The 14583-nt window shown below is 41.2% G+C and overlaps 1 protein-coding gene across 2 annotated transcripts in view; it reads left to right on the forward strand.

The window, feature by feature from the left end:
• Positions 1-14583, forward strand: part of TUBGCP4 (tubulin gamma complex component 4) — a 42686-nt gene that overhangs the window by 339 nt on the left and 27764 nt on the right. For both annotated transcript variants that reach the window (XR_011146301.1, XM_068991277.1), the window contains exons 2-5: positions 7938-8066; positions 11573-11695; positions 12081-12134; positions 12554-12610. Coding sequence is in view for 1 of the 2 variants with exons in the window: in XM_068991277.1 (XP_068847378.1) it covers positions 7938-8066; positions 11573-11695; positions 12081-12134; positions 12554-12610 (363 nt within the window). In the remaining variant the exon portion in view is untranslated. The remainder of the gene's footprint in view (positions 1-7937; positions 8067-11572; positions 11696-12080; positions 12135-12553; positions 12611-14583) is intronic.

The raw sequence follows: 14583 nt of genomic DNA on the forward strand, positions 1-14583 counted from the left end.
GGGGCGTATCCCTGGACGGGTAACCTGAGGGCTGTGCCCTAGGGGCTTCGGGATGGTGTAGACACCTGGAGAGGGTTGGGCCTAGGCGGAAAGCGAAGGGTGGATCCCTATTGGTTCTGCCTTAGGGGAGGAGGGAATCCCGGACCAGGCCTAAGGTTGAAGTGTCTGGGCGAGAGTTGCTAGAGAACTAGATGTAAAACTGAGAGAGACCCTTTCTCCCATCTTCATGCTTGCACAACGTTTTAAACTGAGTTTTGAAAGCTAGACCAAATACACAGTGCCTAATATACAATCAGTTCAGTTCAGTCGCTCAGTCGTGTCCGACTGTTTGAGACCCCATGAATCGCAGCACGCCAGACCTCCCTGTTCATCACCATCGCCCGGAGTTCACTCAGACTCACGTCCATCGAGTCCGTGATGCCATCTAGCCATCACATCCTCGGTCGTCCCCTTCTCCTGCCCCCAATCCCTCCCAGCATCAGAGTCTTTTCCAATGAGTCAGCTCTTCGCATGAGGTGGCCAAAGTACTGGAGTTTCACCTTCAGCATCATTCCTTCCAAAGAAATCCCAGGGCTGATCTCCTTCAGAATGGACTGGTTAGAACTCCTTGCAGTCCAAGGGACTCTCAAGAGTCTTCTCCAACACCACAGTTCAAAAGCATCAATTCTTCGGCGCTCAGCCTTCTTCACAGTCCAACTCTCACATCCATACATGACCACTGGAAAAACCATAGCCTTGACTAGACAGACCTTAGTTGGCAAAGTAATGTCTCTGCTTTTGAATATACTATCTAGGTTGGTCATAACTTTTCTTCCAAGGAGTAAGCGTCTTTTAATTTCATGGCTGCAGTCACCATCTGCAGTGATTTTGGAGCCCAAAAAAATAAAGTCTGACACTGTTTCTACTGTTTCCTCATCTATTTCCCATGAAGTGATGGGACTGGATGCCATGATCTTCGTTTTCTGAATGTTGAGCTTTAAACCAACTTTTTCACTCTCCTCTTTCACTTTCATCAAGAGGCTTTTTAGCTCCTCTTCACTTTCTGCCATAAGGGTGGTGTCATCTACATATCTGAGGTGATTGATATTTCTCCCTGCAATCTTGATTCCAGCTTGTGTTTCTTCCAGCCCAGCGTTTGTCATGATGTACTCTGCATATAAGTTAAATAAGCAGGGTGACAATATACAGCCTTGACATACTCCTTTTCCTATTTGGAACCAGACTCTTGTTCCATGTCCAGTTCTAACTGTTGCTTCCTGACCTGCATACAGATTTCTCAAGAGGCAGGTTAGGTGGTCTGGTATTCCCATCTCTTGAAGAATTTTCCACAGTTTATTGTGATCCACACAGTCAAAGGCTTTGGCATAGTCAATAAAGCAGAAACAGATGTTTTTCTGGAACTCTCTTGCTTTTTCCATGATCCAGCGGATGTTGGCAATTTGATCTCTGGTTCCTCTGCCTTTTCTAAAACCAGCTTGAACATCAGGGAGTTCACGGTTCACATATTGCTGAAGTCTGGCTTGGAGTATTTTGAGCATTACTTTACTAGCATGTGAGATGAGTGGAATTGTGTGGTAGTTTGAGCATTCTTTTGCATTTCCTTTCTTTGGAATAGGAATGAAAACTGACCTTTTCCAGTCCTGTGGCCACTGCTGAGTTTTCCAAATTTGCTGGCATATTGAGTGCAGCACTTTCACAGCATCATCTTTCAGGATTTGAAACAGCTCAACTGGAATTCCATCACCTCCACTAGCTTTGTTTGCAGTGATGCTTAAGGCCCACTTGACTTCACATTCCAAGATGTCTGGCTCTAGATTAGTGATCACATCATCATGATTATCTGGGTTGTGAAGATCTTTTTTGTATAGTTCTTCCATGTATTCTTGCCACCTCTTCTTAATATCTTCTGCTTCTGTTAGGTCCAGACCATTTCTGTCCTTTATCGAGCCCATCCTTGCATGAAATGTTCCCTTGGTATCTCTAATTTTCTTGAATAGATTTCTAGTCTTTCCCAATCTGTTGTTATCCTCTATTTCTTTGCATTGATTGCTGAAGAAGGCTTTCGTACCTCTTCTTGCTATTCTTTGGAACTCTGCATTCAGACACTTATATCTTTCCTTTTCTCCTTTGCTTTTCACCTCTCTTCTTTTCACCTCTCTTCTTTTCACAGCTATTTGTAAGGCCTCCCCAGACAGCCATTTTGCTTTTTTGCATTTCTTTTCCATGGGGATGGTCTTGATCCCTGTCTCCTGTACAGTGTCACGAACCTCATTCCATAGTTCATCAGGCACTCTGTCTATCAGATCTAGGCCCTTAAATCTATTTCTCACTTCCACTGTATAATCTTAAGGGATTTGATTTAGGTCATACCTGAATGGTCTTGCGGTTTTCCCTACTTTCAATTTAAGTCTGAATTTGGCAATAAGGAGTTCATGATCTGAGCCACAGTCAGCTCCTGGTCTTGTTTTTGTTGACTGTATAGAGCTTCTCCATCTTTGGCTGCATAGAATATAATCAGTCTGATTTCAGTATTGACCATCTGGTGATGTCCATGTGTAGAGTCTTCTCTTGTGTTGTTGGAAGAGGGTGTTTGCTACGACCAGTGCATTTTCTTGGCAAAACTCTATTAGTTTTTGCCCTGCTTCATTCCGCATTCCAAGGCCAAATTTGCCTGTTACTCCAGGTGTTTCTTGACTTCCTACTTTTGCATTCCAGTCCCCTAGAATGAAAAGGATATCTTTTTTGGGTGTTAGTTCTAAAAGGTCTTGTAGGTCTTCATAAAACCGTTCAACTTCAGCTTCTTCAGCGTTACTGGTTGGTATAGACTTGGATAACTGTGATATTGAATGGTTTGCCTTGGAGACGAACAGAGATCATTCTGTCGTTTTTGAGATTGCATCCAAGTACTGCATTTCGGACTCTTTTGTTGACCATGAGGGCTACTCCATTTCTTCTGAGGGATTCCTGCCTGCAGTAGTAGATATAATGGTCATCTGAGTTAAATTCACCCATTCCAGTCCATTTTAGTTCGCTGATTCCTAGAATGTCGACGTTCACCCTTGCCATCTCTTGGCCAATTTGCCTTGATTCATGGACCTGACATTCCAGGTTCCTATGCAATATTGCTCTTTACAGCATTGGATCTTGCTTCTATCACCAGTCACATCCACAGCTGGGTATTGTTTTTGCTTTGGCTCCATCCTTTCATTCTTTCTGGAGTTATTTCTCCACTGATCTCCAGTAGCATATTGGGCACCTAATGACCTGGGGAGTTCCTCTTTTGGTATCCTATCATTTTGCCTTTTCATACTGTTCATGGGGTTCTCAAGGCAGGAATACTGAAGTGGCTTGCCATTCCTTTCTCCAGTGGAACACGCTCTGTCAGACCTCTCCACCATGACCTGCCCGTCTTGGGTTGCCCCGCAGGCATGGCAGTACACAATATGGAGAAGGAAATGGCAACCCACTCCAGTATTCTTGCCTGGAGAATCCCGTGGATGAAGACTGGTAGGCTGCAGTCCATGGGGTTGTAGAGTCGGGCACAACTGAGACTTCATTTTCACTTTACAATAAGGATTCAGCCAGTTTTGTTGAATGAAAAAGTGGGTGTTTTCCTTATTATTCCTTGCCGGAAAATTTTCTGCACTCAGAGAAGTTGGAGCAGGGGAGGCCTTTCGTGTATCCAGGGATGTTCAAGGGGGCTATTTATATACTATAAGTATAAGTATATAAATAAGTATATAAGTATAAGCATACAACTTATAAGTCAAACAGATTCCTCCTATTGTTTCCTTGCACCTGTAAAACTAGCACAGTGCAGGCATGTAGGAGGAAAAGGCTCAGGAAGCGATTGCGTGCGCTCGACTATGAGGCAGAAAGAGACAACAGAAGATGGGAACAGTAGCTGTGTTCCTGTTTTTCTTATAAAAAGCCTCATTTGGATATTTTCCTCTTTAAGTTCTCAGTTTTAAAGTTACTGTCTAAGAAAAACTTTAACCACCTCTTTAAGTATACTTCTAATGCCTTTATTTTCCATCACAGCAACTTATTTCCCTTAGAGGACATCATAATTCATATGATTGATTGTTGTTACCTACATATGTAGTCTTTCTCTCACATAGGTTGCCGATGGGGGCAAAGGCCCCAGTGGTCTTCACAGATATTGCAGAAGCACCTAACAATTTCTGCCACATACTGGTATTAAGATATTTGTGAGGGACTTCCCTGATGGTCCAGTAGCTAACCTCCACGCTCCCATGCAGGGAGCCTGGGTTCAGTCCATGGTCAGGGAACTATATGCCACATGCCACAACGAAGAGTTTGCATGTTGAAGCTAAGATCCAGCACAGCCAAATACATTTTTTTTTAATTAAAAAGACACTTACGAAAGAAAAAATTTTACCCAAACCAGCAAATATTGCATACTTTCTTCAGAACAGTGTTTTTCACATTTGGATAAAGGGTAAAATTGTCATGAATGTTCTGTGTTGATAAAAATAATTTTATTGTAATATAGAATATGTACACACATTAAGCTAAGTATATATTCAAGCATATTGTTCTTGAACAACTGTAAACCCAATTATTTTTACAAAGTAAATAATGCTACCAAATTGATAAATTCACATTGACAATCTGACGCAGCCTCTCAGTGTTGGCACTGTTGACATTTTGGACTGGATAATTCTTTGTTGTGGGGACTGTCCTGTGTGTTATAGAATGTTCAGCATCTGTGATCTGTACTCACTAGATGCTGATAAGGACCCCTGGCAACCAAAAATACCTCCAGACATTACCCTATCCCTTGGGGGCAAAATTGCCCCAGTTGAGAACCATTGAGCTAATGCAGCATATACTTTTGTTTTGCTAAACCTAAATTGTCAACACTTGAGTTTAATAGTAGAATGATTTTGCTGCAGATCTGACTATTTCCTATTTTGACTTCAGTAACTCTGTTCATATAAGTAGGTTATACTAAACAGTACCAATAACTTTAAGGTATCCTTTGCTGTTTCAGAATAACCAGACCTTGAACTTTTCTAAAATTCCTGCAACACTGCGCAAATGCCAATTTTAATAGTAATATCACTTCATAACTGAATAGAGCTGTCCTAATAATAAAAAATATTACTCATTTGCAAAGACCCTGATGCTAGGAAAGATTGAGGGCAGGAGGAGAAGGGGACGACAGAGGATGAGATAGATTGATGGCATCACCAACTCAATGGACATGGGTTTGAGTGGACTCCGGGAGTTGGTGATGGACAGGGAGGCCTGGTGTGCTGCGGTTCATGGGGTCACAAAGAGTTGGACATGACTGAGCAACTGAACTGAATAATAAGAAATTGTTGACATGTATTGACCACTTGGCTATGTGCTTGGCACATGTGATTTGCATATTTAATTCTCAAAATTATTATCTCTACTTTATAGGTATGAAAGATGAGGCACAGAGGGGTATTGCTTGCCTAAGATTTCAAGGAAGTAAGAGGTGACTCAGGGATTCAAACCCAAGCATTCTGACTCCAGAGACCAGGTTCTTAAGCACTATGTCATGCTGCCTCCTAAAGTTACTAACTTGAAGATATGGTTAACATTGTGTCATTAGTCTGCTTTAAATGGATTCTTAATCAAATTATTGTGGAATCAGTAACAGAAAAATTCTTTTTTGCCTATTTATTACATTTACTACATATAAAAATGGCTTCCACAAAATATAATACATTATGAATATGAAGTATTCTGAGTTCCTTGTGAGTAGTAAATATATCTGACTTTGCTCCTTATTTATGGAAACTTAGCACAGTGCCTGGGATAAGTAGGTGGTCACTAAAAGTTGGTTGATTCTCCAAAGAAAATATTCAGTGGCCAATAAACAAATGAAAAGATGATCAGTAGCATGATTCTTTAGGAAAACGCACAATGCAATATCATTTTATATCCTTTAGGATGGTTATTACCAAAAGAACAGAAAATAACAAGTGTTGGTGGGAATGTAGAGAAATTAGAACCCTCGTGCATTGCTGGTGGAAATGTAAAATGGTGAGGTCCCTGAGGAAAAAGATATGGCAACTCCCCCAAAACTTAAACAGAGAATTACCAAATGATCCAGCAGTTTTATTCCTAGGTATATAACCAAAAGAAGTGAAAGCAGAGACTCTGGTAGATATTTCTACACCATGTTCATAGCAGCATTATTCACAATAGCCAAAAGGCAGAAGCAGTTTGTCCGTAGACAAAGGAAGTGATTAAACAAAGTGTAACACATATCAATGGAATGTTGTTGTTTAGTCTGAGTTGTGTTTGACTCTTTTTGCGACCCCATGGACTGTAGCTCACCAGGCTCCCCTCTCCATGGGACTTCCCAGGCAAGAATACTGGAGTGGGTTGCCATTCCCTCTTCTAGGGAATCTTCCCAGCCCAGGGATGCAACCTGCATCTCAGCATTGGCAGGCGGATCCTTTAACACTGAGCCACCTGGGAAGCCCACTGTGGAATATGATTCCAGCTTAAAAAGGAGAGAGATTCTAACATGTGCTACAACGTGGATGAACCTTGACAACACTATGCTAAGTGAAATAAGCCAGTCACAAAAGAATCAAGATTGTAAAGCAGTCAGATTCATAGAGACAGAATCGGAAGGGCACTTGGCAGGGTCTGTGGGTTAAGGAACAGTGGAGAGTCATAAGCACAGAGTTTTTGTCTGGAAGGATGAAAGTTCTGGAGATGCTGGTGGTGATGGCTGCCCAACAGTGTGAATGCAGGTAATGCCACCAGACTATACACTGGATAATGGCTGAACTGATAACTTTTGTGCATATTTTGCCATGAATTTCTTTTTAGGTTGATTGAATGAATATATTCTCTCACTACTATTTTTCTGCTTGAACTGCTGTGAAATCTTTGTATACCATACTAAGTTACCATTTGGCCATGATTTAAATTAAAAATATGAATGAAAATATGGACAGTATATTATATGTCAAGTTTTAAGGTGCTCTTGCAGATTATAATATGCTACATTAACTTTACTTTTTTTGTTCTTTTCTTTTAAGCTTTACATTTTTACTGAGATGAAAACAAAATTTAAAATTTCAGAGAGAATTTGTAAATCCTCTGAGTATATTTGAGAAACCTCTGGAGTGTGCAAATCCAAGTTAGAGCAGTCTTGCTCAAGAGACTTTGTTGCAACCAGGTCAAAAACCCCTAGTATCCTTATAGATCATCCCAGGAAGAAACATTTCATGAGAAATAGGTAACATGCTCAGCCACGAAAAAGAATGAAATCTTGCCGTTTGTGACAGCATGGATGAGCCTGGGGTATTATGCTTAGTGAAATCAGGCAAAGACAAATACTGTATGAAATCACTTACATATGGAATATAGAAAACAAAATGAACAAACATAGCAAGACAGAAACAGATGCGTAGATACAGAGAACAAATGGCCATTTCCAAAAGGAAGAGGGGTAGGGTGAGGGATGAGATAGGTGAAGGGTATTAAGTACAAACTACCAATTATAAATAAGTCACAGGCTTGTAATGTACAGCACAGGAATATAGTCAGCCTTTTGTAATAACTTTGTACTGTGTGTAGTCTTTCAAAATACTGAATCACTACATGGTACATCTGAAACCAATATATTTATACTTCAATTAGCAAAAAAAGAAATAGGTGGTAGTGGCTGCCTCTGAGGAGGTTGACTTATTTTTAATGTACACCATTTTGTATTCAAATCTTTACCATGCATTACCCCCCTTTTCAATAAGTGACTAATTAGGCTAGAGCTAGGGAATAAGGTCTTTGTAGTGACTTGAAAATTCTTTTGTTATCCAGAACTTATCGCTCTTAAACAGGCATCTGCGAAGGGAGACAGCAGTTGCAGCGAGCAGTGAACAGCAGGCATCAGCGTTCTCAGCATTGTTCTCCTCCTCCAGGTGTCACAGGACTTCCCATTTCTTCATCCCAGTGAAACCAGTGTCTTGAATCGCCTCTGCCGGCTGGGCACGGACTACATTCGCTTCACCGAGTTCATTGAACAGTACACGGGCCATGTGCAGCAGCAGGTACGTTTCTGTTTTCTGAGAATCTACACCTCCTGTGGGCAGGGGCTAAGTCAAACTTTCAGTGATTTCCATTGGTAATTCATGTGACCTAAGTGTTAAGAAGTAATGAATGTCTCACCACTGGAATTATTCAAGTGAAGGGTAAGGTGACTCTACTGCCAACAAGGGGAAAATATACGTGGGGACCAATTTAGGCAGATTGAGAAAGTATGCTTTGCCCAAGTTTTAGGAACCTAAATTAAATCAGTTTGAATTGGATCAGAGTTCCAGTTCCAGAGGTGAAAACACAAAGCATCATTTCCAGTTCCTTCGTTGCTTTGCTTCTTCTAACTACTGTAGTCACATCGAGGCAGGCAATTCAAATCTTCAGGCTTCAGTTTTTTTATTTGTAAATAAAGTTAAACTGGAGAAGGTTCTTGGCATGTGGTGAAACTTAATAAATATTGTTCATTAATATGAATTGAAAGTCAGTGCTTTATAGTGTAGAAGCCAAAGGTTCGTGTCCTGTCCATCCCTTACTGACCATAGACTGCTCAGCAGCAACCTGAGGCTCAGTTTCCTCACCTATAAAATGGGGATAATAGATGGTACCTATCTCACTGGGTTGTGGGGATTCAACAAGGTAGTTCATGTGAAGTGCCTAGTGTACAGCAGACCCACAAATAATCTTTAAGAGAAGTTTTAAAGTTCTCTCTTATTTTTAACAGTCTGCAGTTCTGTCAGTGGTGAGTAAAAAGATTGCTGCGTTGTGTGACTGATTCAGTGATGACTGTTTCCCAGTGGAAAGATTGATTCTGGTCGAAGAGAACGGCTTCTCTTCTAGAATGGGAAAGGAAGGGTGCTTTTCTGAAACAAATGCTGTCAGCACCATCTGCCTTTTCTTCTGTAAGCACTTGTCAGGCCCTTGGTGGTTTTCTATGGGGCAAAGATGTTGGAGGATAATGCCTGTAAATGTTCATTTCTGGGACAGGGATTCTGGTTCTATCAAAGAGATTTTGTTGCAGAGAAAGTACATAAGCTAAACTTGAATTCAAAATCTAATCAATGCTAGTTTGCTATGAAGACATAATAAAAATAAGACAACAATTAAATTTGGAACCTGTGTATATCCTGATATAGATGAAAAGGGCTCTAATTTTAAGTGTTTGTAACTTTGGGGTTTCTGTAGTGGCTCAGCAATAAATAATCTGCCTATAATGCAGGAGAGTGAAAAAGTTGGCTTAAAACTCAACATTCAGAAAACTAAGATCATGGCATCCGGTCCCATCACTTCATGGCAAATAGATGGGGAAACAATGGAAACAGTGACAGACTTTATTTTGGGGGGCTCCAAAATCACTGCAGATGGTGACTGCAGCCATAAAATTAAAAGACACTTGCTCCTTGGAAGAAAAGTTATGACCAAGCTAGATAACGTATTAAAAAGCAGAGACATTACTTTGCCAACAAAGGTCTGTCTAGTCAAGGCTATGGTTTTTCCTGTGGTCATGTATGGATGTGAGAGTTGGACTGTGAAGAAAGCTGAGCACCAAAGAATTGATGCTTTTGAACTGTGGTGTTGGAGAAGACTTGAGAGTTCCTTGGACAGCAAAGAGATCCAACCTGTCCATCCTAAGGGAAATCAGTCCTGAATGTTCATTGGAAGGACTGATGCTAAAGCAGAAGCTCCAACACTTTGGCCACCTGATGCAAAGAACTGACTCGTTGGAAAAGACCCTGATGCTGGGAAAGATTGAAGGTGGGAGGAGAAGGGGATGACAGAGGATGAGATGGTTGGATGGCATCACCGACTCGGAGGGGCATGAGTTTGAGTAAACTCCGGGCGTTGGTGATGAACAGGGAGGCCTAGCATGCTGCAGTCCATGGGGTTGCAAAGAGTTGGACATGACTGAGTGATTGAACTCAATTCACAATGCAGGAGACGCAGATTCCATCCCTGGGTTGGGTAGATCCCCTAGAGAGGAAATGGTGGCCTGCTTCAATATTTTTGACCCGGGAAATCCCATGGACAGTGGAGCCTTGCAGGCTACAATCCATGGGGTCGCGAAAGAGTCAGACATGACTTAGTGACTAACAACAACAATATATCACTTTAAGAAAAGCTAACCTCTTCTATATTCACGTGACTACATGGATTTTATATGTGAATTCCTACTTCTCCAGTTCCTAAAGCTATTTGCAGTACCTTTTATTTATTTTTGAAAAATAAAAAGCAATTTCTCTTTCATTTTGTGATAAATGAAGACATTCTGTTCTCTGGAATGATACAAGATAGAAAAAAAAAAAAAAACTGCCTGGTTGTAAGCCAGTCTGGTCTGTTTCACCCTATGCCCATGTTCTTATTATAGCTGTGAGCATTTATCTCCAGGAACTGCTAGTATCCTTTGTGGCATCCTCTGGCTACACTGTGCCTTATAACCCCTGAGCCCAAGCTTCCTACCACATTTTTTGCTTAATTCTCCTATGGTATCTACTGCTGCCAGAGCCTGACCACCCATAAAGGCTAAGTCATCATGGCCTCTAGTCAGCTGTTAGTTGCAATTCCCCCATGTAAAAGAAGAAGAATGCTTTTATAGAAAAACTGCAGCTTTCTTGAAAGACAAGCCATATTTGTGAATAGCGTCTTGGTGAGCATCTTCTAACTTCCCGTGTTGACTATCAGATTCGCTAATGAATTGCCACGCGAGATAGGGGAAGGGTTGTTAGGAGGAGAACTGAGGTCATTTTATTTATTCAGTAAATAGTCACCCTCTCTTCAAAGAACTGTGCTAGGAAATGAAATGCAAAGATGGGCAAAGTGTGAGCCCTTGCTTCATGAAGCTGTTGGTCTAGTGAGGGAACAAATAATCAAAAGTTCAATTCCAGCACTGAATAGAGATGTTATAAAAGCAACAGAGGGGAGCTGTTAATTCTCTGGGGAGAGTTAGAAAGGGCTTTGCAGGGAAAAGATGCTTGAGTTGGGTCCCGCAGGAAGAGTAGGTTTTGTCACAAGCATGGGCACACAGTTATAAGCAGAACACACTCAGATTCATGGAGGTGCACGATAGAAATAAGGCACATTCGGGGAACTGTTGATTAATTTGGAAATGATGATGTGAAGTTGAAAGCAGTGAAAGATAATTTTGGAGAGAGGGTAAGGGCCAGAATACAGAAGTCACTATATGCTATGTAGAGGAGTTTAGATATTATTCTTGGGTAAGAGGAAGCCACCAAAGGAATTTAAGCCAGAAGTTACAAGGTTAGAACTGAGTCGCTGAAAAATCTCTAGGGACAGTGTGGAAGAATACCCAGTTTGTAAAATCTTAGCCACTTGGAAAATTAAAACATTATCACATTTTAAAAGGTCAGGACTCAAAATCTGTCTCTTCAGTCAGATTTTCCTCTCATGGAAACACTACTTTGATTGGAAATTATTTAAGCAAAAATAATGCCATTAATAAAGGATAATGTCTTCCTCGGGTTTCAGGCTGTGAGCTGAAAAGCTGACCTCTCTTTGTTGATTTCAGGATCACCATCCATCTCAGCAGGGCCAAGGTGGGTCACATGGAATCTACCTCAGGGCCTTCTGCACGGGGCTGGATTCAGTTTTGCAGCCTTACCGCCAAGCTCTACTTGATTTGGAACAAGAGGTGAGAAGAGACATGGGAAGCCACACCTCGGGACTGCAGATGAGGGCACATTCCTGATGTGAAATGCCCTCTGATATGGTCAGGTAGCTAAGAGTGAGCTATTTGCTGCGTGGCTGGAGGGTAAGTTTGCTCTCTGTGACTGCCCAAGCCATGGTCAGAGTGGCAGGTGGATCACGGCCGAGGTTCCTGAGTGAGTTTAGAAGAGCCCTAGCTTTGGTTTTGTTATCGTCGAAAAATCAGAATTAATTATCTTCTGTAAATGATCAATTCTCAGTACCCTAAAATGAACCCTAAGCCTCCTCTCAGATTCCCTTCTAGTTTTCACAGATGAAGTAGACTCAAGATATTATATATGGAGCCCTAATCACAGTGTTTTTTGTTGCAGTTCCTGGCTGACCCCCATCTCTCCATATCACATGTCAATTACTCCTTAGATCAGGTAACAAAATGCTTTGGAATCTGTTGATGTCATTGGAATACTCTAACTCAGGATATTATTTTTGAGAACTTTTTTCCTTCTGGTTTCAGAGCCCAGCATTTGTTATTTCATCTGCTTTCCTAGATCAGAACTCTTTGAAGAGTTCCACATTTAATGAAAACTTACTGTCTGATGTTAATGCTCTACATTGGCCTCAGTATTAACAATTATGTGCCTCAGACATGGAAACTGCTTGTGTCTGCCGTTCTCTTTCTATCTACAGTCAGCCCCCACATCAGATTGCCTTAGGATCTTGGCTGTTCTGTGGTATTGCCATCTTTATAATAAATGGGACTGGTTAGAAACAAAGGCATTTCCTGAGTTAATTTTTTTTCCTTGTGCTTGGATATATACCATCCTAATCATTCTCTACTTTGTAGTTCCAGCTCCTTTTCCCCTCTGTGATGGTTGTAGTAGAACAAATTAAAAGTCAAAAGGTGAGTACTTATTCCTTTTGCTGGGGTGAGCACCAAGGACATAATCATAATCCATTTTCCTTTACATTCCTTTTTGAAGACCCTAGTTTTCAGTAGTTTTTATTTATTCATTCATTCATTCATTCAGCAATATCTGCTTGGGTATCATGCTAAGTATCAGCAAAGCAAAAATAACTTATGACCCTGCCCTTAAGCACCTCCTGGTCCAAAAGCTGGGGGAAATAGTAACAGATGTCCCCAAGAATGCTGCTGGGTAGAGGATAAAGCTATGGATACTTGAAGGTGAGAGTTTTGTACACTAAGGATTCAGAATTTTTGGATATGGAACTTGAGGAGATGTAGAAAGTTAATCCTTAAAAAGAAGGTAATAGGTTTATTATTAGGGTGTTGGCAGCTTTCTGAGCATTGTTTAGTCATTGGGTGAAACCCAGCTGTTCATTAGTTAAATATGCCTCTTATCACAAGTTTTTATCATATGCATTGAGAAGAGGGTCTCCAGTGTCCAGAGAATGTCTTTTCTGAGTAGTATTAATAATTCTGAGATGCTTTGAGATTTTTACATTAGAAAAAGCTGCTGGTTCATAATTGGATCAGAAAGGACAAGTGGATTAAATATATTTAGTTAATTCCTGTTTTTAAGCTGGTATATTTGTGTCTTGAATATAACTAGTTAACTAGTCAGTTTGCCAGATTGCTACGTCTTTTTTTTTTTTTTGCTGTATGCGTCTAGAAACTTACACTCTGCTGCATTCATTCTGTGGCAGCAAAGTCAGTGGGGACGGTGCTCTCTGACCCTGCAAAGCTAGTTGCCCTCATTAAATAACATCAAGCTTTCTTGTGCACTTGTTGTATACCAGGCACTGTGCTTCACATGTATTATCAAGGTCAATCTCCTAAGGAATCAAGTAGGTTAAGGAATGTAATTAGAGTCACACGTGCATGCGTGCATGCATGCTCAGTTGCTCAGTCACGTCCAACTCTTTGTAACCCCATGGACTGTAGCCTGCCAGGCTCCTCTGTCCATGAAATTTCCCAGGCACGAATACTGTAGTGGGTTGCCATTTCCTCCACCAGGGTACCTTCCCAACCCAGGGGTCAAACCTGTGTCTCTTGCTTTTCCTACATTGGCCGTCAGATTCTTTACCTCTGCACCACCTGGGAAGCCCCTTAGGATCATACAGAAGGCAATAAACGATACAACTAGGATATAAACCCAGGGCTGTGCTCTTAACTACTCTACTAAACTGTCTCCCAAAGCTAGAGGGGACCTTCTAGGTAAGTGGGGTTAGCGCTAGAGTCCATGCATGGCTGCACATCTCAGTTGACCCTGAGCTTCCATTGGCCCCAGGAAGGAGAGTGAAAAACAAGTAGATGGATTGCAGATGGGCGAACCTTCCTTCCTACCGGGGAGGGGGTAGGAAGCTGAGTGCTGAGGCTCTAAATAAATGAGGCTGTGGGTGAGAACAGGGGAGTGCACACAGGCACAAGGGGGTCCTTTTAGAGTGCTGGAAATGTTATAACCCTGGATCATGTTGATGGTTGCACAGTGCTGTAAATTTACTAAAAGTTGTTGAAAGTACACTTAAATTAGATGAATTTTATGGTGTATAACGTATACCTCAGTAAAGCTGTTTAAAAAAAATAGAGGCAAAAGGACATTGAGAGAGGAAGCAGGTTTTTAGAAAAGTGTGTACCTTATAAGTAGTCTGAATTAGGCCTTAATCTGAAGTAAAGAGCTTTCTTTTACTTATTTTCTTGGAATTTCGAAATGATTCTGGTTTCCTTAGTGCAGTAGTTTTCAAACTTCATTGTGCATTAGAATCACCTGGAGCTGATTGTTAAAAACAGATCGCTGGGCCGCACGCCAGAGATCCTAATTCAGCAGGTCTGGAACAAGGTCCAAGAATTTGTAGCTCTTAAAAGTTTCCAGATGATGCAGATGCTGCTGGGGAATGGTGTGGGCTAGGAAAGGA

Source organism: Capricornis sumatraensis, chromosome 19 (genome assembly GCF_032405125.1).
Source record: "Capricornis sumatraensis isolate serow.1 chromosome 19, serow.2, whole genome shotgun sequence".
In the NCBI taxonomy this organism is placed as follows: domain Eukaryota; kingdom Metazoa; phylum Chordata; class Mammalia; order Artiodactyla; family Bovidae; genus Capricornis; species Capricornis sumatraensis.